The following is a 27,867-nucleotide window of genomic DNA, read 5'->3' on the forward strand; positions in this document are numbered from 1 at the left end:
CCTCCCCAAATACTGAACCACTCACTTGGGCAAGTGCCCCTCGCTAACTCAAAGTGTAGTCCTTGGACCAGCAACAGAAGCATCACCTGAGAAATCCAAATTCCCAAGCCCCATCCCACCCCTAGTGAATTAGAATCTGCACGTGAACGCGATTAGCATTGGAAAGTCTGAGCAGCTCTGAGCAAGAGCGACCGCTTCCCCTGTCTGTGTCCTTCCCTACTCAAGGGGCCTGTGACAGAGGTGCCCTAAGGTCCCTCCCAGTTGCAATTTTTTAAGCTCATGTCTTGTTTTCAGCGTGAATGCCTATAAAAAGACAGCTGAAGAGACTAAAGGATGAGCGGCCTGCCTGAACAGCCCTACTGCCCAGGTGGGCACTGAAGTAGCCTCAGGCTCCATCCAGGTCAGGAGGAAGCCAGGGGCAGGAGGCTACTTGGGATTTATCTTGATGGTGGGGGCGGGAGGGCGCCCAACTGGACCAGAATGGAAGGCGCTGGGCAGTAACAGGGCGGCAGGAGACGCTGCGAGGCGCTTGAGGAAGGTGCCGCACAGACCCAGCTGGAATGCAGGGTGCAGGGTGGCCTCAGGGCGGCAGCAGGTGCTGAGCGATACCACCTAAAAGCGCCGCGCAGGATGGGCTGGGGCGCAGTGCGGCCTCAGGATGGCAGGGGGCGCTGCAGAATCGCGGCCCACTCTGGGCTGCCGCGAGTCCTCGGCCGCTGGGGAAATACACCTGGGCAGGCGGGGTCGGGGTCAGAGGGGCGGGGCTCCAGGGGGCGGGGCTCCAGGGGGCGGGGCTCCAGGGGCGGGGCCCAACCCACAGGAGCCTTGGTCTCTGGGACTGCGGGATGCTCTCGCTGTACGAGGAGCAGAACGGAGCGTACCCGGACCGCGCACACGCTAGCCGCGGACCCTTCGGAACTGAGTGAGGTGAGCCCAGCCGGGTCGGGTCGCACCAGCTCGGGGGTTTCAGGCACCGGAGTGGCCTCGGGGTCCCTGGGCTTCCCGGACACTGCCCTCCCGGTCGGCGGCGGAGCGGGCATCAGCCCGGGGCTGCCTCCCGGTACCTGGGATGCTGGGACACCTTCCCAAGTCCATTCGGTCCAGCTTTCTGCTGTCTGCCCTCGCCGTGGCCCGGGACGCAGAGCTGGGGCGGGAGACGTTTCTGAGTTACTCAGAAACCGAGTCTGGGGTGTCCGGGGCCGCGCCCCGCCTCGTCTCTCCACCCAGCACCCGCTCATTCCCTTCCTGGCCTTGGTGAGACGCGTGGACCTGACCGCGATCGTTCTTTTTCCCCTCTGGAATGTTTTCTCTGTGGTGACTGGGGTTGCAGAATGTAGCAAACACTTGAAGCGGGTTGGTTGGGTTCTCTCCGGCGGCCTCAGCGCGGGCTGCCCTGGGGCAGACGTGGCTTCGGCCACAGCAGCCGGTCTCTCGGCGCGGGGAGGTCAGGGGCTGCAGAGTCGCCCCCCGGGATGAGCGCGGGCCTGGCGCCCAGAGCCCAAGGCTTGGGTTCCATCACTCAGGTCTAGGGGATAGTTGACGTCGGGAATGGGCGAGAGGGGTGCAGTAGAGAATCATGAGGGACTCCGGAACTCCAGAGAATTCTTTTAATCCTTCCTCCCCGTGTGGCATCGGACAAGTTGCCTAAACTCTGCACCTCCGTCTTCTCCTCTGTGCCTCATGTAATAATAATGGGGATTAAATAAGGTAATGTGTGAAAGGAGTAGGAGGAGGAAGTCTGGGAGTAGAGTAAGGGGTCAATAAATGATAGCTGCTATTATTTCTGTTGTTCGTGCTGTTGCTGTTGCTGTTACTGTTATTATTATTATTATTATTTGAGGAGCAGTTTGTAGTTAAAGGCATGGTTTCAAATCCCAACTCAGCCACTTTCTAGGGTGACCTTGGACAAGCTACTTAACCTCTCAGTGTCTCAATTTCATGTGTATAATGGGGAAAATTATGGTGCCTATCTCAGAAGATATTTGTGGAAATTAAATGAGTTAATACCTGGAAAGTGCTTAGAAGAGTGAGTGCTGGGTGTCAGCTACTAATTCTTCCACAGGGGCATCATGTTTAATCAAGCAGTATAACCTAAAGGTAGCTACAACCTTGCTTTGTTTATAAGGTGAAATATTATTTGTGTGAACGTGTATATGTTTTATGCTGTGCAAGATGGGTTCCCTTCTTTCACCTGTGGTTTCACTAACATTGGTGGCTGATCCACTGGGGTCAAGGTAGTCCTGGATAAGGGGCTGATGGGGCAGAGGGACCCCAGGAGTTATCTTCAGTGAGAAAATGGAGGGTTTGATGACAGAAGCTTCCAGAATCACAGTTTCTGTTGAACGTTCACAGAGGAGAAAATCTTCCCTGGGTTGCAGTTTTATTTGACAGGAAATTGTACCTGGATCTAGGTTTCTTAAAACAAACTCTTGCTAATTTTTGCTTTTGGATTGTAGTGAGAGAGGAGATGAGGATGGGCAATTTTAAATGATAAAACACAGTAAATCACATTCTTCTTGCCAAGAGGCTTCTTGCATAATTTTGAGGGTCAAAGATCACAGCAAGACCATATACGTCTGTGGAGGGTTAGAGTGGGCTGGCTGCCTTTGGACGTCTCACCTTCCTTCCACAGCACTCTGCATCCTTGCCATCATAAACCTGAAACCCACTAACATCATTAACTTGAAAGCCTCCCACCTTTGCCCCAGCTCCCGATTTTGGATAATACCCCATGGGTTCAGGGTGGAGAAAAAGTATTTCCTCAATGCCAGAATCCTGCCTGAAGAATGTGATGGGGCATGGGGACTGCCCTGTATATCCTACTCCAAATTCGAGTATATCCTAATTTGCCGCTGTCACCGACGGTAGGCATAGGAAACAGAATTTCCATATTCCCCCTCCCCAGTACCAGTGCTCACCAATACTAGTGTTAGGAAGTGGCCACACTACCTACCCAGAGTTTGGGAATTAAATAGCTCAGGATTCCATCTCTTTCCACCCCCCACTTTAGTCCCACGGACTGTTAATTAACTGTCTTGGGGAGGGGGCAGCACCCAGCACAATACCGGGCCCCTCAAGGCATATACCATGGTGATAAAGGCTGCAAGATTCCAATCCAGTGCCTCCACTTCCTAGCTGTGTAATTTTGCACAAGTTACTCCTCCTCTCTGAGCTCATTTTCCTCCTCTGTAATCTGGAAGTAATAATAGTATGCCTACCTTACGGCATTGTTGAAACATGAACTGAAATATATAGAGAGATTATATATATTTGGAGAGAGATTGATTATATATATGATATATGGAGAGAGAGACTGTATGCATTTGTGAGGCTAATGAGACTATATATTATTTTAGTTCATTTTTTAAAAGACTATTATTTCACATTGTGAAGTTTCTGTAATTCAGGGGCAGCATGTATATTGATGAACACGGTCATTTGCTTTCCAACACTCTTCCCCAGACAAAGTTGTTATTAAATCAAAGTGTACTCTCCAAATTCTCTTAGAATCAAGGAAATATGGCATGGTGCCTGGCAAATATTAAGTGGTCAGTATTTGTAGGCTATTATTATATCAGGTGCTCTAGAAACACTAAGGGCTTGACAGTAAAGAGAAGTGAAACAGAAACGAAACAGAAACACCCCACTTGCAGTAAAGCAGCTGAGAAAAGGCTGGGAAGACACAGCTGGGCTGGGAAGGGACTGGATATGATCTAGGGTGGCTGCCCGGAAATTCTCTTGGCAGATTTTATCTGTTAGAATCGATTTGCAAGGTGCTTGCTCTGTGCCAGACGCTGAGCTGGGCACCAGAGGGCAGGGCGAGGCAGGAACGATGCCCTAAGGAAGGCAAGCTAATGGAGACACTAAGATCAGACCCCTCGATGCTCTGATCACGATGGAGCTTGATAAGAGGGGCGTGGAGGCTGGTTGGGATGGGGCTGCCCAGAGGGTTCCTGCTCCAAGCACCTAGGGGGAAGTTCCTGCAAACCGTGCAGTGATTTCACAGGTTACACCTCACCCAGCCTCCAGAGAGCTTGGCCTGGGGGCCACAAGAGAAGGAGGCAGCTCTTTGGCAGCTGTGGTGGCCCAAAAGCAAATATCCTGGAGCAAGGGTCAAGGCCTCAAAACAGACTGTCCAGGCCAGAGGGAAAGAGGAAGGCAGCCTCTGAGGACATGAGGGCTGGTGTTTCCCAGCGCCCAGCCTCCGGGCTGTACCCACTCACCTGCTTTTTTTTCTTTGCCCCTCCAGCTTGCCTGCCCCGCCAAGTCGCATCTTCACCATGGCTGCTGGAGAGAAGATCAAAGCCAAAATCAAGAAAAATCTGCCTGTGAGGGGACCTCAGGCACCTACCATCAAAGAGCTGATGCGGTGGTACTGTCTGAACACCAACACCCACGGCTGCCGCCGCATCGTGGTGTCCCGTGGCCGCCTCCGGCGCCTGCTCTGGATTCTGTTCACGCTGACAGCCGTGGCCCTCATTTTCTGGCAGTGTGCCCTCCTCATCTCATCCTTCTACACTGTCTCTGTCTCCATCAAAGTCCACTTCCAGAAGCTGGATTTTCCTGCTGTCACCATCTGCAACATCAATCCTTACAGGTAAGAGGAAGGAGGAGGGACAGGGAGGGGGGTCACGCCCCCTCCAGGTGCCAATGCCCCTCCCAAAGGTGACACACTCCAGCCTGCAATCATGCTTTTTAGAAATTTGAATTCATTGCCAGTGTAGGAAACTGCCCTCTCCCAGGTTTGAAATCTGTACCAAGGTTTCAGTCCCTCAGCTACTTCTGGGGATGGGCTAGCTCAAGGAAGGCAAGAGAGGGAGGCTGCAAGGATCACTTTTGCTTGGTGGTTGAGCCTGGAATGAACTAGCATTCCTCCTACCCTGGAGATACACACACACACACACACACACACACACACAGCCCAGCTTAGCCATTTCCCCTGAGCTCTCCAAGCTCACACCCTCACTCTCCCCTGAATGTGAGCTGGAGGCTGACTCAGACATGACACCTAGGTGACTTCCAGAAGCATCTCAGCTCATCTGAGCGAACCCAGCCCCACTAATTGAGATCACTGGGCTCTGGGCAGGATCAGCCCTTGGTACTGCCCAATTGTCTGCTGCAGGACCTGTTCTAAGTGGGTCACTGGAATCCTTCTCAGGATTATTGAAAACTGATCTGTGAGGCACATCGGAATCTGGCAGAATTTGTCAGAGCAGGTGTGAGGGTGGGGAGAAGGGAAGAGCAGGGGCGACTCTCTCACCCAGAGTCATCAATGAGTTGATGGCAAAGCTCAACATCAAAATCAGGTCTAAACTCATCCTCCACCTCAAAGTCTGTCTTTCTTTCTCCCTTCCTTCCTTTCTCCATCCCTCGCTCCCTCCCTCCTTTCCTCCCTTTACCTCACCCTCCCTCCTTCCCACCCCCTCCTTTCTTCCTTTCATCCATTGTTCCATAATATGTTACTCAGCATCTACAAATCGTCATTCACTGTGCTAGATTCTGGGGCGTGGAAGTGAATGACCCAAACACAGCCTTTGTCCTAGTGCAGCTGATGTTGTAGTAGAGGATTGAAATATTAACAAATATAATTACACTAACAAAATTAATAACAGTGACCATTTAACAGCATATATGTGTGTGTGTATATATATGTGTGTGTATACATACATACACACAGAGATACATGGATGGATGGATGGATGGATAGATAGATAGATAGAATAAACTCATTGACTCTTGCCAATAACCCCATTTTACAGGTGGGGAAACTGAGACACAGAAAGGCTAAACGGCTTGTCCAGGGTCACACATCCAGAACCAGAATGGGGAACTGGAACCCAGGTAGTCTGGCTCTGGAGTTTATACGCTCAGTCACTATGCTGTGTGGCCTGTGCCCCTAGCAAGGGAGAGAGAGAGTGGGGAGAGTTAAGAGGGAGGCCAGGATCATTTGGTATTGTGAAAATTAAAAGATGGTGTTGTTATGCTTCATGTAGTCAACTCCCAGATCATGCTTCTGTGTCCTTGGGGGCTGTCAAGGTAACAGTTATACCTCTTCCCTCCCAGCATTGATTCGAGGAGAACCCATGGGCAGGGGCAAGTATGCTGGGTCGAGACAGAGCCCGCCCCCTGGAGAGACTCCTGGTTAGCAGTTATTTACTTGTCTTCACTGTGGCTGGTTTATGGGAGGCACCTGACAGTCACCACTCCAGAAATGCTGGTTGGGGCAAACTCATCAACACACTCTGAGAGCAAGCAGACAGTGGTGGCAAAGGTGAAACCACAGGAAGCCACACAAGGGTCATATGGGAGCCTGCCCCATTTACTTGAGCCAGTGGTCACATTGGAGGGGGCAAATTATAAAGGGCCTGGTTTTCTTGGCCAAGTGCTCTGGGGTGATGGGCACAGGCTGACACACATCGATGGAAAGCAGCATGGGGTAGTGCCAGCTTTCTGCCAGAGGGGTTTTCCATCCCTGACTCCCCCTTCCCACCTTGACAGGTACAGTGCCGTGAGGGACCTTCTAGCTGAGTTGGAACAGGAGACCAGAGGGAGCTTGAAGACCCTGTTTGGCTTTTCAGAGATTACATCTCGGAAACGCCGAGAGGCAGAGTCCTGGAGTTCAGCCAGGAAGGGCACAGGGTCGAAATTCCTCAACCTGATCCCACTGCTGGCCTTCGAAAAGGGTGAGACAAGCAAGGCAAGGGACTTCCGCACAGGACGGAAGCGGAAAGTCAGTGGCAGAATCGTTCACACAGCATCAGACGTCGTGCACGTCTATGAGTCCAAGGGCTTGGTAGGATTCCAGCTGGTAAGATGCACATCCTCACGGTTTCGGGGAATGGGATGGGATAGTGTGTCCAGGGAGGTTTCTCCTTTGCCATTAGCCCTATAGTCCCACAGGAAGAAACACACTCAGTTAGGGTGAATCAGCTGCGAGCAACTGAAACTGATCCAGGCAATCTTAAGATTAAAATGTCTTAGAAGGTAACTGGTAGCTCATGGAGGCCTCTTGAAGGACAGAAATTAGGGAAGATCCAGGGATCCCGGTGGCAAGAAATGATGAAAAGTCATTTCAGATACTGCTACTGGATTAAATAAGCTTCAACTGTTTTCAGTCTTTTTGTTAATCCAACCATAAAGATGGATTCAGATCCCATTTGGGGACTATCTGATTGGCCACATTTGGGTCAGCTGATGGCTCACATAGGGTAGGACATCTTGATGGACAGTCTCAGCTTACTGTATCCAAAGGGTGGAAGGAAATTCTACCAAAGCCAAATTGGGGTGCAGATACCAGAAGGAAGAAAATAGAAAATGAGCAGCAGAAACACAGTGTTCCCAGCAGCACTTGCCTTCATGAGGTGCTAAAGCTTGACTTCTCATCTCTCCTTCTTGGTCCCATTTGAGGGACTCTGAAGAAGCAGCCATTCACCAGAAATGAATTCCATTGTCTTCCTGGCCAAACTCAACCATCACCCTCCTGTCTGTGCCCCAGCCACCTCTGCAAGATGAGAACTACCTCCACTTTATAGTCCCGGTTGCTGATTGTGAGACCTCATGGCTCCGGTTGCAAATCCTGGGGGAAAATGGCCCTTTCTCTAAATCACTGAGCCTTTTTGAAGTCTTCCTGGGTCCTTATATAAGATAAAGTTTCCTTGATACCAAAATCCATCCTTTGGTGTCCATCTTTTTTTTTTTTTTTTTGCGGTAGGTGGGCCTCTCACTGTTGTGGCCTCTGCCATTGCGGAGCACAGGCTCCGGACGCACAGGCTCAGCGGCCATGGCTCGTGGGTCTAGCCGCTCCGCGGCATGTGGGATCCTCCCGGACCGGGGCACGAACCCATGTCCCCTGCATCGGCAGGCGGACTCTCAACCACTGCGCCACCAGGGAAGCCCTGGTGTCCATCTTTTAGGAGAGTTTTCAAGTCCTGTGTGATGAGAACATCTGGAATATACCATAGTTTCCCTATAAAACTCTCATTATTATGTATTTTAAATGCTGGTCCTCCCAACTACCATGTGAGGTGGGGAAGGATGGTATTTTGGTCAACATTTTGTAGGTGAAATAATGGATAGGTAATGCCTTGCCCAAGATTCTGCAGAGAGGTTGTGGCAGAGTCTGGGCTAGAATCTCGATTTCTAGACTGTTGACCCAATAAGAAATGGTGAGAGTTGGGTGGGAACTCAGTAGCCATAATCAGTCAAAGCCTGGATGTCTGGGGACCCTGAAGAAGCTGATTTTGCTTCTCGCTTGGTAGGGAGTCATGAGAGTGAGGCTCTATGTCCTTCCTTACTCAGCCCCTTCTTGGTCCTTGAGGCTTGAGAATGATGTATCCCAGGCCCCAGAAGTGAGAAGAAGCCCATCCTTGCCCCAGATACCCCTCCTGTTCCCCTGAGTGTTTGATCTAGAGTTTCAGTTCCTTACAGTCCTTCTGAAGGCCACTGGTAGGGCTGATAGTTCCATCCTGGTGTCTCCTCCTATTCACAGTGTTCAAATGACACATCCAGCTGTGCAGTCTACACCTTCACCTCGGGGGTTAATGCCATCCGGGAGTGGTACAAGTTGCACTACATGAACATCATGGCACAGGTGTCTCTGGAGAAGAAAATCAACATGAGCTACTCTGCTGAGGAGCTGCTGGTCACCTGCTTCTTTGATGGGGAGTCCTGTGATGCCAGGTCAGTAGGGGAAGGCTGCTCTCGCAGCTCCAAGGACCAGCGGCTCTGAGTGCTGGGCTCCTTGCGTGCACCTGAAGCTCAACTAGAGGTCTTGGGAGCAACAGGTGCTCTTCTCACTGACCATGACTTTTGGAAAACGACTTATACAGGAGCTCAGCTCTAGAGTCAGTGAGGAAGATGGAGATGGTGTAGAGTCAAAATATCCTTAAATTCATTAAATTACTCACAGAAACAGAGTAGTTGATGGTGGACATATAACCTTGTATATTACTATCACCCATACCAGTGAGAACCACTGATCTAGTACAGGAAGGAAAGAAGAAAGGGAGGAAGGAGAGAGGGAAAGAAGAGGGAGGGAAGAAAGGTCTATGTACAGATGTGTGAACTTTCAGATCTTTCCACCTTTAAGAAACACTCAGATTCCTGGTAGAGACTGGGCAGTCATGGGACATTCTAGAGTGTTCCTGCTTATCTGAAGTGCGTTCTTCATTCTTTTGAAATACTAAGCCTTTCTATATGTTAGTTGATATACTGACCCTTGCGAAAACTGAGTGATTGGAATTGTGTCTCCCTGAAGGTTGGGTTCTAAAGTCAGTATAAGGACGCATATGATGTAATTCCTTTTCTGGGGATCATTTGCTAGGAATTGGAATGGAAAAAAGTCAAGTGTTGGCTGAGAAATTCAAGAGTAGAGGAAATGGGGGGCAGATGTATTGGCACAAAGAATGCCGAGTCAGGATGGAGATGGAGGTGAGAAGATTAAGAGGGAGAACAGAAAGCAGAGAGCGGTTCTACATCAACAGGTGTCAATTGGACGAGGGGCCTTGTTTGTCATCTATCAGAGGAAAGATGGGGGAAGTAAGTCACGTCTATCATCCACTGTCCACAAAAGAGAGCTGGCCCATTAGCACTGCCCATTGGGACTTCAGCTCAGGTGCATGAGGGGAGTTCCCAGCACGGCCCTTTTCTGACCTGTATTCTCCCTCCCCGATAGGAACTTCACACGTTTCCACCATCCAATGTATGGGAATTGCTACACATTCAACAATAGACAGAATGAGACTATCCTCAGCACCTCCATGGGAGGCAGTGAATACGGTAAGGAGATCTGCACCAAGGAGACCCTGGGGTGCTCTAATGGCAAGCATGCTGGCAGCAGGACAATTGGGGATGCTTTAGGCCTTCCAGAGATGCAGGTTTGCCCCACCTGGCCAGAAACTTGGGGCACAACTTTTCTTCTCGCAGTGTTTCCATCAACATCCATGTCGGTTCTTTCCTTCTTTATCAGAGTCTGTTTTCCTTTTTGACATCTCCTCTTTGCTTTCGAGAGAGCAACACGGACAACCCTGGGGTTTCTTCTCCCAGGGAAACCACTCAGGTTTAAGCTTGTAACTGGAGTGAGTAATGCTGGGCAGGCAGCTTCCAGATGGACTTAAATCCAGACGTGCTGAACAGGAGATTAGGGAAGCAAACACACCTTTATCTTGGTTAAGATGACAGATTCTGGAGCCAAAACCCAGCTCAGCCACTCACTGTGTGACCCAGTGCAAGTTACACCCCTTCATCTATAATGAGGGAATAATAGTAGTATCGATGATACAAGGTAATTGAGAAGACAAAATATAAAAAGCACTTAGAATAAGACCTGATACACACTGTGTTAGTTCGGTTGAGCTGCCATAGCAAAATATTACAGATGGGTGACTTAAACAACAGACATTTATTTTCTCACAGTTCTGGAGATTGGAAATCCATGGTCAAGTTGCTGGCAAATTCAGTTTCTGGTGAGGACTCTCTTGCTGGCTTGCAGTTGGCCATCTTCTCTCTGTGTCCACACATGGCCTGTCTTCTGTGGAGAGAGAGAGCTTTGTTGGCTCTTCCTCTTCTTAGGAGAACACTAATCCTATGGGATTAGGGCCTACCCTTATGACCTCATTTAACCTTAATTACCTGCCTAAAGTCTGAATCTCCAAATACAATCACATTGACTTCAACATATGAATAGGGTGGAGGGGCAACCCGCAGAGAGACACAAAATTCAGTCCATAACACACACTATACACACAATAAATGCTAGATGTGGTTGTCATTACTACTATTACTACCATTACTACCATTGCTGCTGCTACTACTATCACCACCAATAATTACTACCTCCAGTATTAGTATTACTACTACTCTACTACTGTGACTTTTGTAGAGAAGGCAGGAACTCAACAGACTGGACTGGTTTACCTACAAAAGGAATTCTTGAAAGGTCCTAAACAAATTGAACATGATTTGATATATAGATATACTCCTACAAGGAAAGGCAAGATCTTGTCATGGAGGAAAACCTACCTGGACACCTCATCTTTGTTACTGTATTCTCTGTGTTCTTACCAAATCTGCAAGAAACCATAATTCAGGGCACACACGTCAGTGGGAAGAAGTAGTCTGGGAACTGTTGCACAATCCTGGCTCTGCTGAATGTGGGCTGTGTGACCTTGAGCAAATCGCTTCCCCACTCTGGGCTTTGTTTCCTTTACTTACAAATAGAAGAAGTCAGAATAACTCTCAAAGTTCTCTTCTTTCAACACATATAGGCCCTGCTCTCATTTGTTTACCAAATGTTTATTGAGTGTCTTCTGTATGCCAGGCCCTCTCCCAAGTCTTAGGGACACAGTGGTGAATAAGACAGATGCCATCTCTGCTTTCAGGGAGCTTGCATTTTGTTGCAGAGAGACAGATAAATGAGTGAACAAGCACATAGATATTATCTGGTTATCAATCCTAGCGAGCGTTATGAGGAAAATAAAGCAGCGCAAGGGTAGAGAGAGTGGCTGGGGCTGAGATGGGGGGTTTATTTCAGATAAGGAGGTCCAGAAAGGCCTCTGGAAGGAGGGTTATTTAAAGATGGAAAATACGCATTAAGGTCCATGGAAGAGCATTTTGGGCACTAGCAAGTCCAAGGACCCCAAGAAGGAAATGGATTTGGTGTGCTGCAGAAACAGAAAGAAGCCCAGCCTGCTTGGAGCTTCCTGATGGAAGGGGAGAGTGGAATGAGGAGGGAGGCAGCATCATCTCCCTGAGAGCCACAGTCAGGTTGCTGGACTTTATTCTATGGCATCCCCGTGTATGCAATGAAATGCCACTGAAGAGTTTCAGGCAAGGGAGTGACCTGATCTGATTCCTGATTTGAAAAGGTCCCTCTGGCTGCTGGGCTCAGATGAGACTGCAGGCGCAACAGAAAAAAAAAAGAGTGGGAACAGGGAGAGGAGTTAGGCCAGTGATCAGATTCACCACTGGTGTCTCTCCCTGAGGGTTGAAGCAGCCACAGCTCTGTGTGTCCCTTTGGGTGCCCAGCAGAACTCCCCATCTCAAAGAACCACATGGAGATTCGTGTCTCGGGCAGGGTAGTAGTTTTCCTTATGCTTAGCAAACCTGCAGTAGTGACACTGTTTCTGAGCCCTATTTTGGGCTAAGCCCTGGAGACAGGGCAGTGAACAAGTCAGGCTGGAGTTTCCAGTCTCACCTTTGTCTACCTTTCACTTGTGGGAAGTGCCTGGGTCTTGGTTTTGAGAATCTCAGAGCAGTGGGAGAGGTAGGCTAGCACCAGGGAACGTTCTCCTGGCTTTTGACCACAGCAGGCTGCCTTATCCTCCCAGGGCTGCAGGTCATCTTGTACCTAAACGAAGAGGAGTACAACCCCTTCCTGGTGTCCTCCACTGGGGCTAAGGTGATTGTCCATCGGCAGTTTGAGTACCCCTTCATCGAGGATGTGGGAACAGAGATTGAGACGGCCATGGCCACCTCCATAGGGATGCACCTGGTAAGAGAATTTTCTGATTCCCGTCGGCTTGGTGAGGAGGACAGATTTTGTTGAAGGATAACCAGTGAGGTGCAGCTTATGGAAAAGACTGTTGGTTTCAAAAGGAAGCATGGTCTAGTATTTTCCAATGGTTACCCCAGTGGTCATTCTAGTAGTTATACTAAAGGCTGTCTTTGTATCTTTTGTATGGATGAACAAGGACAGGATGCCATTTTGGATAAGAATTGAAGGAACCTTCCTTGTTCCAGAGACAAATGTCAGCATTTATGGAACCTGTGCTGGTCAGACACTAACTATGTATTTGTCACTAATATAAATAGAGCAGATTAACACCTTTCTGGGACACCTAGAGGCCACTGGGGCATGTAAACCACGATTGGAAAGTCATTGGGCCATCAAAGGTCTATTTGGACCATCCTACTTCCATCAGTTTCACCTCATTTACCGAGAGCCACTCCCCTCAAGTCTTTGACCTTTTCTGACCTCAATAGGTGCTGAGAACATTCACACCTGTCAACGAAAGCACATCTGGGCTGCAGACTCCAATCCCTGAGTCAGTCACGCCCAATGGAAGCACAAGGGCAAGGCGAGGAGTGTGCTCAGACGCCCCTGGCCATGCTTGTACAGTCTCTTGTTTGCAGGCCTGGGGTCTTTTTATGCCAGTCTCTGTCTCACTCTGTCTCACTCTCTCACTCTCTGTCTCTGTCTCTTGCTCTATCTAATAGAATAACTATTAAGTACTTATTTAAAGGGAGTATATGCACAAAGTAAAAAACCCAAACAGTACAAGGAGCCTACCATGCAGGTGTATCTCCCTTCTATCCCTGACCTCTGGTTCCCTCCTTCCTCTTCACGGAGACTATTGCTGCTGCTTCTGTGTTCCGCCAGGGATGTGATAGTCTGCTTCAAGCATGTGTGTGTGGGTATAGGCATTTCTCCTTTCATGCAAATACAAAATACTGTTCTGCCCCATTTTTCTTTTTTTTTTTCATTTTAACATCTTTATTGGAGTATAATTGCTTTACAATGGTATGTTAGTTTCAGCTTCACAACAAAATGAATCAGTTATATATATACATATGTTCCCATATCTCTTCCCGCTTGCGTCTCCCTGCCTCCCACCCTCCCTATCCCACCCCTCCAGGCGGTCCCAAAGCACCGAGCTGATCTCCCTGTGCTATGCGGCTGCTTCCCACTAGCTATCTACCTTACGTTTGGTAGTGCATATATGTCCATGCCACTCTCCCGCTTTGTCCCAGTTTACCCTTCCCCCTCCCCATAGCCTCAAGTCCATTCTCTAGTAAGTCTGTGTCTTTATTCCTGTTTCACCCCTAGGTTTTTCATGACATTTTTTTTTCTTAAATTCCATATATATGTGTTAGCATACGGTATTTGTCTCTCTCTTTCTGACTTACTTCACTCTGTATGACGGACTCTAGGTCTATCCACCTCATTACAAATAGCTCAATTTCGTTTCTTTTTATGACTAAGTAATATTCCATTGTATATATGTGCCACATCTTCTTTATCCATTCATCCGATGATGGACACTTAGGTTGTTTCCATCTCTGTGCCCCATTTTTCACTTGATACTATGGCTTGGAAATAGTTCCATATGAGTACACATATAGATTCTGCCTCATTCTGCTTAAAGACCCATAGTAGTCCATTGTGTGGGTGAGTTATTGAAGCAATTCCCTGTTGATAGACTTGAGACTGTTTCCAGGTACAGCTAAAAGCAATGGTGCAATGTGAGGTGTAGTCATCGATTGCTTCCTAGAAGTGTATCAATCAGTATGCATATTAGCCAAGTTGTCCTCCAATAAGGTTGTATCCACACGGGTATTAACCAATTTTTAATCTTTGCTAATCTGTCAAGAAAAAAATGGTATCTATTATAATTTTTTTGGTTTGTTTGTTTGTTTGTTGTTTGTTTGTTTGTTTTTATGGTACGCGGGCCTCTCACTGTTGTGGCCTCTCCCGTTGCGGAGCACAGGCTCCGGACACGCAGGCTCAGCGGCCACGGCTCACGGGCCCAGCCGCTCCGCGGCATGTGGGATCTTCCCGGACCGGGGCACGAACCCGCGTCCCCTGCATCGGCAGGTGGACTCTCAACCACCGCGCCACCAGGGAAACCCCATTATAATTTTTGACAGTCATTCTTAGTGGCATTTTTTCACCTATTTATGGAGGAAAACAATCTCCTTGTGGACTCTTTGTTCATGCCTTTGTTTATATCCAACCTCAGTATCCCAAATTAAACATATTAGCCCTCATCCCTCACAAATTTTTCCTCCAGCGCAGTCGTTTCCAAACTTGTTGATCAGTAGATTCAGATCTACTGAATCAATGTCTCTGAGAGATGAGCCCAAGGATCTGTATTTTTACCAAACTCCAGTGGTCATTTCAAGAGGCCACAAACTCAGGAACCTCAGCTTTAGAAACCTGAGTAGTTCAGAATGAGAGAAGAAAAGTGTGTCTTCCTAAGAGAAAGTAAAGCTATGATGACACCAAAGCTTTAGCACAGCCATAAATGATGGCTTCAGAGTGAGTTATAAAGTGATATGGTGGGCATTGGGGATTGTATATTCCTCCATCATCTATTCATTCAACAAGCATTTTCTGAGCGCATCCTGTGTGCTAGATGCTGGGGCTACGTCCGTGTCCCCGGGACTGTCGCTGTCCTTTTAGAACTTAGGATCTAGCAGACAGAATCCATAACAAACAAAAAATTGCACAGGTGATTAACTCTAATCATCATAGGTGCTAAGAAGGAGAAATACAGGATGCATGAGAGCACATCACAGAGATGCCTGATTTAGGGCTTTTTAATAGGGAGAAGAGGGGAAGTTCAGGGGGTGCTTTCCTGAGGAAGTGGTATTTAAGTTGAGACAGCAGAGAAGATAAACTGGCATCTGTGGCTTCGGTGCCTCACCATGTCCCATCCAAGGGCAACCCTGGACAAGAGAAAACAGCAGGATGGTACCATCTGTGAAGCCGTGTCATTTAGTGACTTTGTTCAATGTGGGAAATTTGTTCCAACATGAGAAGTGTTGTGTACCAGCTTGGGCTGTGTGAATGCTGATTGCCCAAGGAAAACTCTTGAGCCCCAACCTGCTCGAACTGTGGTTTGAAAAGACTTTAAGTTACTATCATTTTTTTTTTTTTTTGGCCTCACCGTGTGGCATGCGGGATCTTAGTTCCCCAAACAGGGATCAAACCCATGGCCCCTGAATTGGGAGCACGGAGACAACCACTGGGCCACCAGGGAAGTCCCTTTAGCTTACTACTTAAGGAGCCAGGTCTCTGATTCTTCACTGGCAGATTACAAAACTCCCAGATCAGAAGAGCGAACATTTTGATCCAGCATTTCTCAGGCAGCTTTATACCTTGAAGAAGCACCTGGGATTTGCAGCACATTCTTACCTTCTGCCTCTCACAGTGTCTGCGCACTTAGAGCTTGGGAAAGTACAAAAACTAAGGAATTGCCCTCTGGTTTTCTTCCCTGAGCTTAGAGAAATATCCATCACACTGTTAAGCAAATGCTCTCTTTAGCAATGATGGTAAACAAAGGCATGGGTCGCTTTTCTGCTACACTTAATTTGAGATATACAACATCAAAGCCACAGAGCGGGGTCAGGAAGCTCTAGTTCTGACTTATGAGCGTTTGAAACGACAAAAAACTAGGGATCACTGAGAGGTCACCAGAGAGCCACTAGAATAAGTCCAAACAAACTAGACTTCCGTTCTTATTTATTTTTTATTTAGTTATTTATTTCCTTTCGATAGGCATGTTAAACTGGTAGACTCAGTTTGTTAGGCAGTTGGTTAACTACTCTTCCTTCATTCACTGAGGCATGTGTGTCCAAAGCACTGGATATTCAGAGATGGATACAACAGAGCACCTACCTTCAAAGATTCACCTTTAAGAGAAGATAACATACCTTTGCAACGCAAGTCCAAGCTCTGTGAGAACAGGGACCTTCTCCATCTTGTTCCCAGGCTCAGTTCTTAGAACGTAGTAGATCCTCAGTAAATATTGTTGGATAGATGGATGGGTGGCTGGGAGCCGGGACAGAAGCTTTTGGTGAAGGCTTTCTAGGTGATGGATTCTTAAAGGACAATTGTCAGGCAAATAGTATCGGGAAAGGCTAGTCCAGACAAAGGGCATAGCAATTACAAAGGGGTCGCAGAAAGGATTTGAAGCCAGGTAGTGAGGCATTCTGAAAAACCGCTTTGGCTGAAGTGCAATCAAGATACTGGAGGGTTTCCCTGGTGGCGCAGCGGTTGAGAATCTGCCTGCCAATGCAGGGGTCATGGGTTCGAGCCCTGGTCTGGGAAGATCCCACATGCCATGGAGCAACTGGGCCCGTGAGCCATGGCCACTGAGCCTGTGCGTCTGGAGCCTGTGCTCCGCAAAAAGAGAGGCCGCGATAGTGAGAGGCCCGCGCACTGCGATGAAGAGTGGACCCCGCTCGCCGCAACTAGAGAAAGCCCTCGCACAGAAACGAAGACCCAACACAGCCAAAAATAAATAAATAAATTTATTTAAAAAAAAAAAAAGATACTGGAGACAGCGCAGTATTCACAGTAACGCTAGAAGGAAATGATGAGGCCCTCGCTGAGGCAATGGCTGTGGGGATGAGCGGAAGTGAATGGACTTGAGAGGTATTACAAGCAACAGGGTTTGACAACCGAGGTCACTGAGGAAAGGCCAGGGGGAGTTAGATTGATAGTTGGGTTCTGGCTTGGGTAGTGGGGTGGATGGAAGCGCCAGGTTCTAAATTAGGGAAATACAAGAAGGGTAGGTTTGGGGGAGAAAAGAACCACTTCAGTCTGGGACATACCCAAGTTGTTGTGCCTTTGGGAAATCAAGGTGAAAACATCCTGCCAGTAGATGCTGTGAACCTGGAGCTCAGGAGAAAAATCCGGGGGCCACGGCGGGGTTGAGGGTGGGGTTACATCTAGCATAATTCTAGACTTGGAAAGGAATGCCATCACCCAAGACCTGAGACAGAATGCAAATGTTTAAGGGCTGAGCAGAAAGAAAATGGAGAAATAGAGGGACCAAAGTAGCAGCAGAAGCTGGAAAGGGTTGGTGTGAGAGAAACGAAGAGGGTTTCCAGGAAGGTGTTAGCTAGGGTGCCAAACGCAGTTGAGAGGTCAAGCAAGGTAAAGGGCAAAAGCTGTTGGGTTGGGCAGCCAAGAGGTCATCGGTTCTCTGCCAGAGCAGTTTTCAGTGGACGGAGTGGAACAGAAACCAAAGTACAATGGGTTGGATCACGAATGAGAGATGAAGAAGCAGGCAAGGGCAAATCCACCCAGGGGAGTGTGGAGCCAGGCCCCGGAGAGGGGCGAGACTTCACTGTCATTGCAAACCTTACTGTACATTTTTTTTTTAAGATCTATTTATTTATTTTTGGCTGCGTTGGGTCTTCGTTGCTGCGCGCGGCTTTCTCTAGTTGCGGCGAGCGGGGACTACTCTTCGTTGAGGTGCACGGGCTTCTCATAGCGGTGGCTTCTCTTGTTGCAGAGCATGGGTTCTAGGTGCGTGGGCTTCAGTAGTTGTGGCACGCGGGCTCAGCAGTTGTGGCTCGCAGGCTCTAGAGCACAGGCTCAGTAGTTGTGGTGCACGGGCTTAGTTGCTCCGCGGCACGTGAGATCTTCCTGGACCAGGTCTCGAACCCGTGTCCCCTGCATTGGCAGGCAGATTCTTAACCAGTGAGCCACCAGGGAAATCCTCCCACTGTACATTTTTATCTTAAAGCGTGCACACACTTCTCTTCACAAGCATATGTATAACAGGGATTAAGGGCTCAGACTTTGGAGCCAGACAACTGGGGTCCAAACCCCAGCTTTGCATTTTGATTGTGTGATCTCTGTGTCTCAGTTACCTCATCTGTAAAATGGGGATGATAATAATGTTACTGCATAGTCTGGTGAGAATTCAATGAGTTGATTCATGTGAAAATTGAAAACAGTGCTTGGCATGTATTGGGTGCTCCAAAAATATTGGCTATTTACTATACATTTTTTTTAAGAAAAGAGATGTGAAGGGAAGGAAGAATATTTGAACCAAAAAGAGGGGTTAGGGAAGATTTTTCTTATCCTCGTGACAAGAAAGTGAGATATTGAGTAAGATACTGACCTGTTCCATATAGTATATAGAAAGTACTAATTATTTGCCATATGTGTTGCAAATATCTTTCCCAGTGTGTGCTTTCATCTTGGTTTTCATTATGCTACTTTTTCACATGCAAAAACATCAGATGTTTACATAGTCAAAATCTTTGTTTTCTTCTTTAGTCATTATGTTTATTGAGGATTTTCCCTCCTGAGATCAGATACTGAGCTGATTTTCCTTCCAGTTATTTTATTATCTCATTTAATAGTTTAACCCACTAGAATTTTATTTCTGCAGGATGTGAAATGCGGAATTCCTCCAAATTCTTAACAAGTAGTCGTAACTTCATATGTTGCATAATTCTTTTTTCCTCCATTGATTAGAAACATAAAAATAACTTTTATAATTATTTATATCTATAAATTATTTTATAACATTACAAATAGCTTTTATAATTTATTACAATTTAATAATCAGGACAAAAGAAAAAAGAGTTAAAACACCCATAATTCCACCTAGAGCCTCCTGCTGCCACCTGGGCTTTTCCCTGGCACAGTTCATACCTTTAAAGAGGTGAGCTAAGGACTCTGTGCAACTGCCCTCCCCCTCCAGGATTCTCAGAAGGAAGCAGATAGGACCTCATTTTGATAAAAATGAGTCCTGTTCCCACATACACCCACATACAACACGTGTGCACACAGACGCCTAATCACACCTACACATACCTGTGCTTGCCACACACATATCTATCTATCTACCTATCTATCTATCCATCTAAACTTGCACACACTCTCACACACACATACATATATACCCATTCTCATTTTTGGGTCCCTAGGGGTCAGGACAGAAGCCGAAATGTTTCCCCACGCTGCCCAGATCAGCACTTCTGGTAAACTGACAGTGAAGTGGGGGAGTGAAAGGCGGCGGGGGAGAGAGAGTGAGAGCAAGCCGGGGCTCTGTCCAAGTACATCTAGCTGAGGCTTTGAGAAGCTAAAGACCTCTCTTCCCCTTTCAAAAGGCCATTGGCCCCATCTGCCCCAGCCCCAGGTGTTTCAGGAAGTAACCTGAATAACCCAGGAGCTCTGAGTTTGATAAGCATCGTTGCAAAGTAAAGGGCCATCGAGTACTCAAAAAGCGGAAAAATCACAATATGGCTTCTCACAGTCGGTTCTCTGGAAGTGGTCCATGGCCCGGTTCTCAACGTAGAAAGAGCCTCAGCCACCTTTTCCAGCTGCACAGGGCTTACCTGCGTGGACGGACCCTCTCCCCTAGATGCCAGGCTGTTGCACTCTCCCCACAGGCAGGTAGAGCCCTGTACCTAGTAGCTGACTCTCTAGGCTCTGTGGACATCCTGGGCCTGGGGGCTCCAAGGGACATCCGATCAGGGAGATTGCTGCTTGGAGAAGCTTAGAGGGTAGCACTGAATGGAGGTGTCCTCGAGGGAAGCCACTGCTTGGCATCTTCGTGCCCAGATCCCAGCCCAGCCCTGGCATGCACTAGAGGCTCTAAATCAGTTTGCTACCCAGCTATTAGAGGAATGAAGTGAGTCTGTTTATTCTGTACTGACGTGGAAAGACACTCACTCTTTATTATTAGTGAGAAGAGGACATTGCAGGGCAAAGGGAACGTGTGATGTGTGTCTGGATCTCAGGATCGAGATCTGACCTGTTGGAGTGGGTACCCCGGGGGAAGAGAGGAAACCAGACAGCTACTTTCCTCTCTGCTTCTTCGTTTAAACGTTTTCAAATGAGCACTTTTGCCCCGGAGGGCAAATTAATTTGCAATTAATTGAGGGAGACTAATGGGTCAACAGATGAATTATAATACAGACAGAAAGAGATTATAGCCACTTGAGATGTCTGTAGTTTCTACCTGTGCCAAACTTCTTGATTCCTTCCCCCGACCCAATCACCTTTTTCTCTGTGCATCCACTCTTCAAAGGAAAAAGAATTTTCTTCCCTCCCATAAATCTGCCATCCAGTTGCCCTTTACCCTCCCCATTTCATAAAAGACAAAACAAAACTCTTTGTACACACACACACCCCCCCCCCAAATCCTAGCTATGATATGGTCACAATATATTCAGGTGTTTTCCCCCTTGGGAGACATTACCCTTTTTTTTTTTCTTAATTGGCTTGTCTGGATTGTTCCTTTGCAGTGACAAATATTAAGCTAGAACCAAACGTAGTAAGCCATAATAATACATAATTTAATAAGGCTTTCGAACAGTGAGTTACGATGCTCTTACCTCCTCTGGTCAGGGTATCATTCTGCCCTGCTGGGTATTCTTTGGTCCTCTCTAAGAAAGTCCATTTTTTCAAGTCAACTTCTGGGACCAGAAGACAAGAGGGTAGGAAATGAGTCCTTCATTGAGACAAGGATCCCGCGCAGCACAGTCACTGCTCATCTTTCTAATCCCTCCAGCCCCTCCCCGTGGATTCTCCAGTGGCTCACTACATTCTGAAAACCAAATCCAAACCCAAATTTCTCAGCACAGCATAGGAGGCCACCATGATTTGGCCTTGGCAACCCTCTCTGACCTCATCTCCAGCGACGGCTCTCCCTTGGAGCACGTTCCGGCTGCCCTGGCCCTCTCCCGCCTCCAGCCTTGCTGCTGCCTCTGCTTAATCCTCTTCCTACCTTTCTTGGCAAGTCCAGCTCTTTGTTGCCATTCCATGTCGAGCCAACCTGTCTTTTTCTCAAAGACGTCTTCCCTAATCACTTTTGGAAAGACTGCCCCCTCCTCCCAACCCCTCTAGTCTCTACCCAGTTTCATCGATCACTATCAAAAAAGATCCAGAATGATTTATTGGCTTTTTGACCATCTGTCTACCCCACTAGAATGTGAGCTCCACAAGAGCATGAAACTCGTCTGTTTTGATCACTGTGGGTTCCATAGTGCCTTGAATAGCATCAAGCTCCTAGTAGGTGCTCAATAAATATCTGTTAAATGAATGACTGGGTAGCTGCTCAGCTCCTCGAAGCTGCTAGAAATGCCCCTCGTCTGGGTCCTGGGGGAGGTCAGGGCTGAATGTGTGCTGCTGTGATTACAGACGGAGTCCTTCAAGCTGAGTGAGCCCTACAGCCGGTGCACGGAGGACTGGAATGGCGTGCTGATCACGAACATCTACAATGCTACGTATTCCCTCCAGGTACAGGCTGGAGGCAGCACCCAGCCCCGGGTTGTGGCCTGGACCCAGGAAACAAAGTTATATATAGGCTGGGGCGTGTCTGGGACTGGGAACTGTGGTTAGAATCCTGGGATTCATCCAAGGACCTCAAGAGCACATGGTGCCAGCTGGTTCTGGTCCTCTTCAATCCATCTGTAACCAGAGCTTAATTGATTCATCGAGGTTTGCATGGAACAGAATGTACAGCTGAGATCCACTTCCTAAATGGGCCTTGGCGAGCGAGGGACAGGAGGGGGAAGCAGTCTGGGAGAGGCACTGGGTGAGGGGTGCCCTTCACCCACTGATGGCTTTGGGCAACTTGTGTGCTCTTCAGCAGTCGCCAGGGCAGTTTGGATTGGATCCGGGGCTGCTAAGTGGCAGCTCCCAGGTCCCTTCCACCCTGCTCACCTGGTTTTCCTGGATGGTGTTTAAAAGTCAGGGAATTTCACAAGAAAACCCAGATTTCTAGCTTCTCCTGAAAAACAAGGTCTGGCAACATTGGGCCCATATTCCTACAGGATAAACAGTGGGTGGAGTGGCCTTATCAAAGGAGACATGTTCTCTGGTTCCCCATGATCTCCACCACCCGCTAGTGTACTACCTATGTCAACCCTTGAGTGAGATCACCTGTTACACTGCCTCCTGTTCTGGCAGTCTGCCCTTCGCCTCCCACCAGGACACTAAGAGAGCCAATGAGAATCATCCCAGCAGAACAAAAGGACCACGTGCCCTGAGTGCACTGAGTCCACTAGCTTCCACCAGAGCTGAGCTGAGGGGTGGTGGAGACACTGAGTGAAAAGAGACCAGTAGTCAGACAATGTCTGCTTGTAAGAAATAGAAACACATTCACACTGACTTCAAGACCAAAAAAAAAAGTGGGGGGTGGGGGGTCAGCTCGTTGGAAAGATACTCTGGATAATATTTAGTGAGAGGCTACCATTTACAAACACTTTACATCTTTCAATTCATACTCACAACAACTTCATGAAGTAGGCCTTGTTATACTTATTTCAAAAATGAAGAAACCAAAGCATCAGAGAGATTAAGTAACTTGCCTGAGGTCACACAGCTGGGAGGTAGCACAGCTGATATTTGAACTCAAGCAGCCTGCCTTCCGAGCCCACACCGTTAGCTTTTATGCTGTAAGCTTCGTGGATATTATGATCCCCAGGGATCCAGCCTGGAGGGCTTGGACCTGAGAATCGGAAAGTTGGGGGCTGGGTTTGTTTCTCTGTTTCTTAGCACCTGCTCCAAGTTTCCCACTCATATCTGGGTCAGCACTTACATGATGGAAAATGACCACCGCAGCTCTAGCTCAACCTGGCATCCACATCTGTTTAAATTCCCAATAAATTTTCTAGCTTTGTCCCTGTGGCCCAGTTGGCTGTGACATGAGGGGTACACTATGCTGTCTGCCAAGGCTGTGGGAAGCTGACCCTCTCCGACTGAGGGATGTAGGGAGGGGATCTCTGGCATCCACGTGCAAGGAGGTTAAGGAAATTCCTGGGTCTTGTCTTTCAGATCTGCCTTCACTCGTGCTTCCAGGCAAAGATGGTGGAGAAATGTGGGTGTGCCCAGTTCAGCCAGCCTCTACCTCAGGGAGCCAACTACTGCAACTACCGTCAGCACCCCAACTGGAGTGAGTGAGACCCACCCCCGCCTTGCACACACCAGGAGCGGGGTCAGCCCAGCCCTGGCAATAGCTAAGGCGCTCCCGGGACCCTGCCCCTATGGCCTTTGGCCTGAGGGAGATACTGATAGAGAGACACCGACCAGTTTCACTCCTGTTGTGAAGCCTGGCTTGAATTCTACTTTCTGATTAAGGATCAAATGCTACACCCCAGCTTGTGCTAAAACCTTGAGCACCTCTGTCAATTCCAGGAGGTAGGAACTATTGATAGTATCCTCTGACAGAACAGGTAACTGAGGCTCAGAAAGGTTAAGCAACTTGCCCAAGGTCACACAGCCAGGGAGCAACAAAGCTAGACCCAAAGCAAGGGCTGCTAACCTGCCCCCGACCCCAACTCAAGTTCTTAGCTGTGGCAGTATTCTGTCTCTCAAAATCACAAGCCAGAAATTGTTTCCAGAGAACTAGTGTTTGTAGAAAGTGGAAGGTGAAATCATTAAAAGGAGACTATGGGGGTACCACTGGAAAACCCTAGGAAGGGTCCTGTGACCCCAAAGCTCATGCCACCCTGCACTCTGTCCCTCAGTGTACTGCTACTACGAACTGCACCAGGCCTTTGTCTGGGGAGAGCTGGGCTGCCAGGCGATGTGCAAGGAAGCCTGCAGGTGAGTGGACCCAAAGCAGTGGGATGAGCAGGGCTGGGCTGGGCCAGGCCACCCACCCTCACTCCATGCCCTTCTCCACGTAGCTTTAAGGAGTGGACGCTGACCACCAGTCTGGCGCAGTGGCCATCTGAGGTTTCCGAGGTGAGTTCTCTGTCCTCTCTTCCCCCTAGAGCCCTCAGCCTGGAGCCTCATGTCCTGATTGTGTCCTCTGGCCTCAGGGGTGATCCACAGGGGAGGCCTGGGTCGGGGGCTGGGGCTGAGAGGGGAGAGCAGACAGGCTGGCTCTGGTCTCTCCAGGCATCCCCAGGCCACTTCTTTCTCCACCACAGAAATGGTTGCTGTCTGTTCTCACTTGGGACCAAGGCCAAATAAAGAAAAAACTCAACAAGTAAGTTGACCTCCACCCTGCTTCCTCTGCTTCTGCCAGCCCCCGCCCCAGCCTCCTCACTTGACTCCTCAGTGCCAAACGCTCTCCTTTTCATTCATTCATTCATTCATTCATTATTTCTTTATGCAACAAATATTTACTGAGTTCTTATCATGAGCCAGGCCCTGCTCGAGGCCTGGGGCTCTCAAACTTTTTGACCATGACCCACAGTATGAAAATACTTTTTCCATTGTGGCCCATTGAATACATAACTGAAATAAAATTGTCATGAAACAGTACTCCCTTATGATGTACAATGCATTCGGCTGCTTCTCAAATGTTGCACACTCGTGTACCAAACCAATTGTTTACATCCATCCCAGTTGGTCACAGCACAGTTCTGAATGATTAGTGCCCATATCAGTTGATAAAAATTTCGAATCTCTCTGTGGATGCAATCTGATCTTTTCTATTTCATTTTGTAAAAGGTACTGGTCATGACCCAGTAAGTTTATTTCATGGCTTCCTGATGTATCTTGACCCACTTGGAAAAATACTCCTTTGAGCCATGCAGCTTCTAATTCCACTTGAATTTTCCACATCGAAATTCACTTCCAAGGGACCTTTAGCAAAAATCAGCCAGGGCAGAGTTCAGGGACCTCAGCAGGTGGAGACAAAGATGGGAGAGGGTGGGGGGATTGCCGTGTGAACCCACATCTCTCTGGGCCACTACTGTCTCCACAGTGCCCAGCCCTGGGCCAGATCTTTCTAGGTTTGAATACCAGCTCTGCCAATCATGAGCTGTGTAGTCTTGGGCAAGTTACTTATCCGATCTGTGTCTCAGTTGCCGTATCTGTAAAATGGGTACAATTAAAACATACCTGCCTCATAGAGTTGTTGTGAGAATTAAATAAGTTGACACACATAAGGTTCTTGGAACACATAAGGTTCTTCCAGTGCTTGGCAACACAGGAAATGGTCAGTAAATGCTAGCTGTTATTATGGTTGTTATCATTATGACCTTACACCCAAGCTGCCTCGCTCATTTACATCACTCGCCTGTCTCCCGTACATGTTTTAGACTGCAATCAAACAACTACAATGTCAAGGTTTAATGAAGAACATTGTGCTGTGGGAATGCAGCTGAGGGAACTTAGTCTACAGGTGGGGAAATGGTTTTTGAGTGAATGAATGAACCAGCCCCAGGCCAGAGATGTGCTCTGTGGTGCAGAAGGAAACCCAGAAACCAGGTTCTAAGACCCTGTGGAGCTCAGAGCCTGGTCCGTGCTGGGGGCTGGGCAGGAGAGAGAGAGCCACGCTGAGAGGCTGTCCATCTGGTAGAGTGCAAAGGCCTCCAACTCACCTCGGCCCCGCCTATTGGAATCTTTACAGGACAGACTTGGCCAAACTTTTGATATTCTACAAAGACCTGAACCAGAGATCCATCGTGGAGAGCCCTGCCAACAGCGTGAGTGGCTTCCTCCTGGGACCTGTCCCGGGTCTGCGAGTGTACACATCTGCCTGGCCTTGGGGAGCAGAGTCAGATGGTGGGGGTCCAGCCTGAGCTCGTAGGGTCACCAAAGGCCAACCAAGCCTCAGACCAGGCAGAGTAAGAGGGGACAGGAAGGCTGCCCCCATTTTCCCCAAACCTGTCCGGGGCCAGGGCTAGCCAGTGACTCCCTTGGGAACTGGGGTCTTTGCATGAAGCCAACTTGGCGGGGGTCCCTCCTGATAGTCTGGCTTGGCCTCCCTTGCAGATCGAGATGCTTCTGTCCAACATCGGTGGCCAGCTGGGCCTGTGGATGAGCTGCTCCATCGTCTGCATCATTGAGATCATCGAGGTCTTCTTCATCGACTCCCTGTCCATCGTCGCACGCCACCAGTGGCACAAAGCCAAGGAGTGGTGGGCCCGGAGACAGGCGTCCCCCTGCCCCGAGGCTCCGCCCAGCCCTCAGGGTCAGGACAACCTGGGCCTCAATATGGACGATGACCTGCCCACTTTCACCTCTGCCTTGTGCCTACCTCCAGCCCCAGCAGCCCAGGTGCCGGGCACGCCGCCCCCCAGATACAACACCTTGCGCTTGGAGAGGGCCTTCTCCAGACAGCTCACAGGCACTGAGGTGTCAGCTGAGTCCTGAGGTAGGCTGGGGAAGAGAGACCGAGCCAGGACCACCAGCCATGGTCTGAGAACGTAGACCCTGTCTCCTGCACACAGAGCGGATCCTCTGCACCCCCTCTGGGCTTTTCAGAGACATTGACTACAAGTCTACTTTGAACAAGGTGGGGCCTGGGCATGCGCAAGGGACTGTTGGACCCCACCCAGCAATGCTCGCAGCCGCCCAGGATGAGCTAGTTCCTGCAGCCCAAACCCTTAGGACATCTGCTACCGAGACAGATGGGGCCGAGGAAACGCGGCCGGCCTGGACAAAGGCCAGGAGAGAAGCCTGACAGAGTTCTTCGGAGAGAAAGACTCCTCCAAAGCCCTGAGCTGGGGGTTCCAGCCACTCCCCCAGCCTGGGCTGGGACCCAAGGATGTGACCTTAGGTGTTGAGGCCTGACAATCACTGCCTGGTGCCAAAGATAGGAAGGAGGAAGCTTCAGGCCTGGAGCTGGAGCCGTTTGTGAATAAACTGCTTAGTCACTGACATTGGGGCGAGGTCTGCTCTGTACCCTGAGGCGGGAGCTGGCCCACAATGCTCGGAGTGTGTGGAGGGGAAGGGTACACTGGAGGGAGGCCTGGGGGGTGTGACGGGAGGTCCTCACTCCAGGGGGGGGGTGGGGCCTATTCTGGGCAGCTAAGCCAGTGCTCTGGGCCCTTTCCCCAAGCAGAGAAGGACCAGGGAAAGAACACTGTTGGACACTGCTGTCCAGTGGTAGCCTGAGCCATAACAGATTATCTCCTGATAACCCGCTCAGCTGCTCCCCCTCCAAGGCAGACCCCGTACCCCCACCAACGGCCTGAGCCTCACCAGCAAGCCAACCACGGGGACAGCCGCCTCCTGGCGTATTCACACCTCCCAGGGAGATAATAGCTAACATGTATTAAGCACGTAGTAGGTGCTCAACGTCAGCTCGAGGGCCGTGTTCTGGCTCCCGTGCTAAGCGCTCACAGAGATGGGCATAGGAGACTGCAAATGACAACACACAGGCCAAATCCCATTTTTGCTTGTGACCTAAGAGTGAGTTGGATGGTTTTTGGTGGGGTTTTTTCACTATTATTAAAAATATCAAAAGAAGGACAGTTTGTGACCTGAAAATTATATGCAATTCAAATATCAGTGTCCGTAATAAAATTTTATTGGAACACTGTCACGCCCATTCATTCCCTAATTGTCTTTGGCTGTGTTTGTGCTACCATGGCTGGCAGAGGTGAGTAGCTGCAACAGAAACTCTGCAGCCCCCAAAACCAAAAGTATTTATT

At 48.8% G+C, this 27,867-nt stretch overlaps 1 protein-coding gene across 2 annotated transcripts; it reads left to right on the forward strand.

Annotated features, from left to right (window-relative positions):
- Positions 1 to 869: 869 nt before the first annotated feature.
- Positions 870 to 27,767, forward strand: SCNN1G (sodium channel epithelial 1 subunit gamma). Of its 2 annotated transcripts, none has more exons than XM_060033072.1 (13): positions 870 to 927; positions 4,250 to 4,597; positions 6,499 to 6,808; positions 8,489 to 8,679; positions 9,674 to 9,777; positions 12,327 to 12,490; positions 21,671 to 21,769; positions 23,309 to 23,426; positions 24,001 to 24,079; positions 24,163 to 24,220; positions 24,409 to 24,467; positions 25,839 to 25,914; positions 26,204 to 27,767. In XM_060033072.1, the coding sequence occupies exons 2-13, from the start codon at positions 4,281 to 4,283 to the stop codon at positions 26,582 to 26,584; spliced, it is 1,956 nt and encodes a 651-aa protein (XP_059889055.1). In that variant the 5' UTR covers positions 870 to 927; positions 4,250 to 4,280; the 3' UTR covers positions 26,585 to 27,767. The 2 variants fall into 2 exon arrangements, with proteins under 2 accessions (XP_059889055.1, XP_059889056.1); XM_060033073.1 differs by having other exon boundaries at positions 12,327 to 12,397.
- The last annotated feature ends 100 nt before the right edge of the window (positions 27,768 to 27,867 follow it).

This window comes from Delphinus delphis, chromosome 15 (assembly GCF_949987515.2).
Source record: "Delphinus delphis chromosome 15, mDelDel1.2, whole genome shotgun sequence".
NCBI classification, from domain to species: Eukaryota; Metazoa; Chordata; class Mammalia; order Artiodactyla; family Delphinidae; genus Delphinus; species Delphinus delphis.

What these genes read in the sequence shown, in the direction of transcription:
- SCNN1G (XM_060033072.1), top strand. Translation starts at nt 4,281, where the DNA reads ATGGCTGCTGGAGAGAAGATCAAAGCCAAAATCAAGAAAAATCTGCCT. An exon ending in GGGGAGTCCTGTGATGCCAG is followed by an intron (nt 8,680 to 9,673) that starts GTCAGTAGGGGA and finishes CCTCCCCGATAG; the next exon opens with GAACTTCACACGTTTCCACC. An exon ending in CCTCCATAGGGATGCACCTG is followed by an intron (nt 12,491 to 21,670) that starts GTAAGAGAATTT and finishes CTGTGATTACAG; the next exon opens with ACGGAGTCCTTCAAGCTGAG.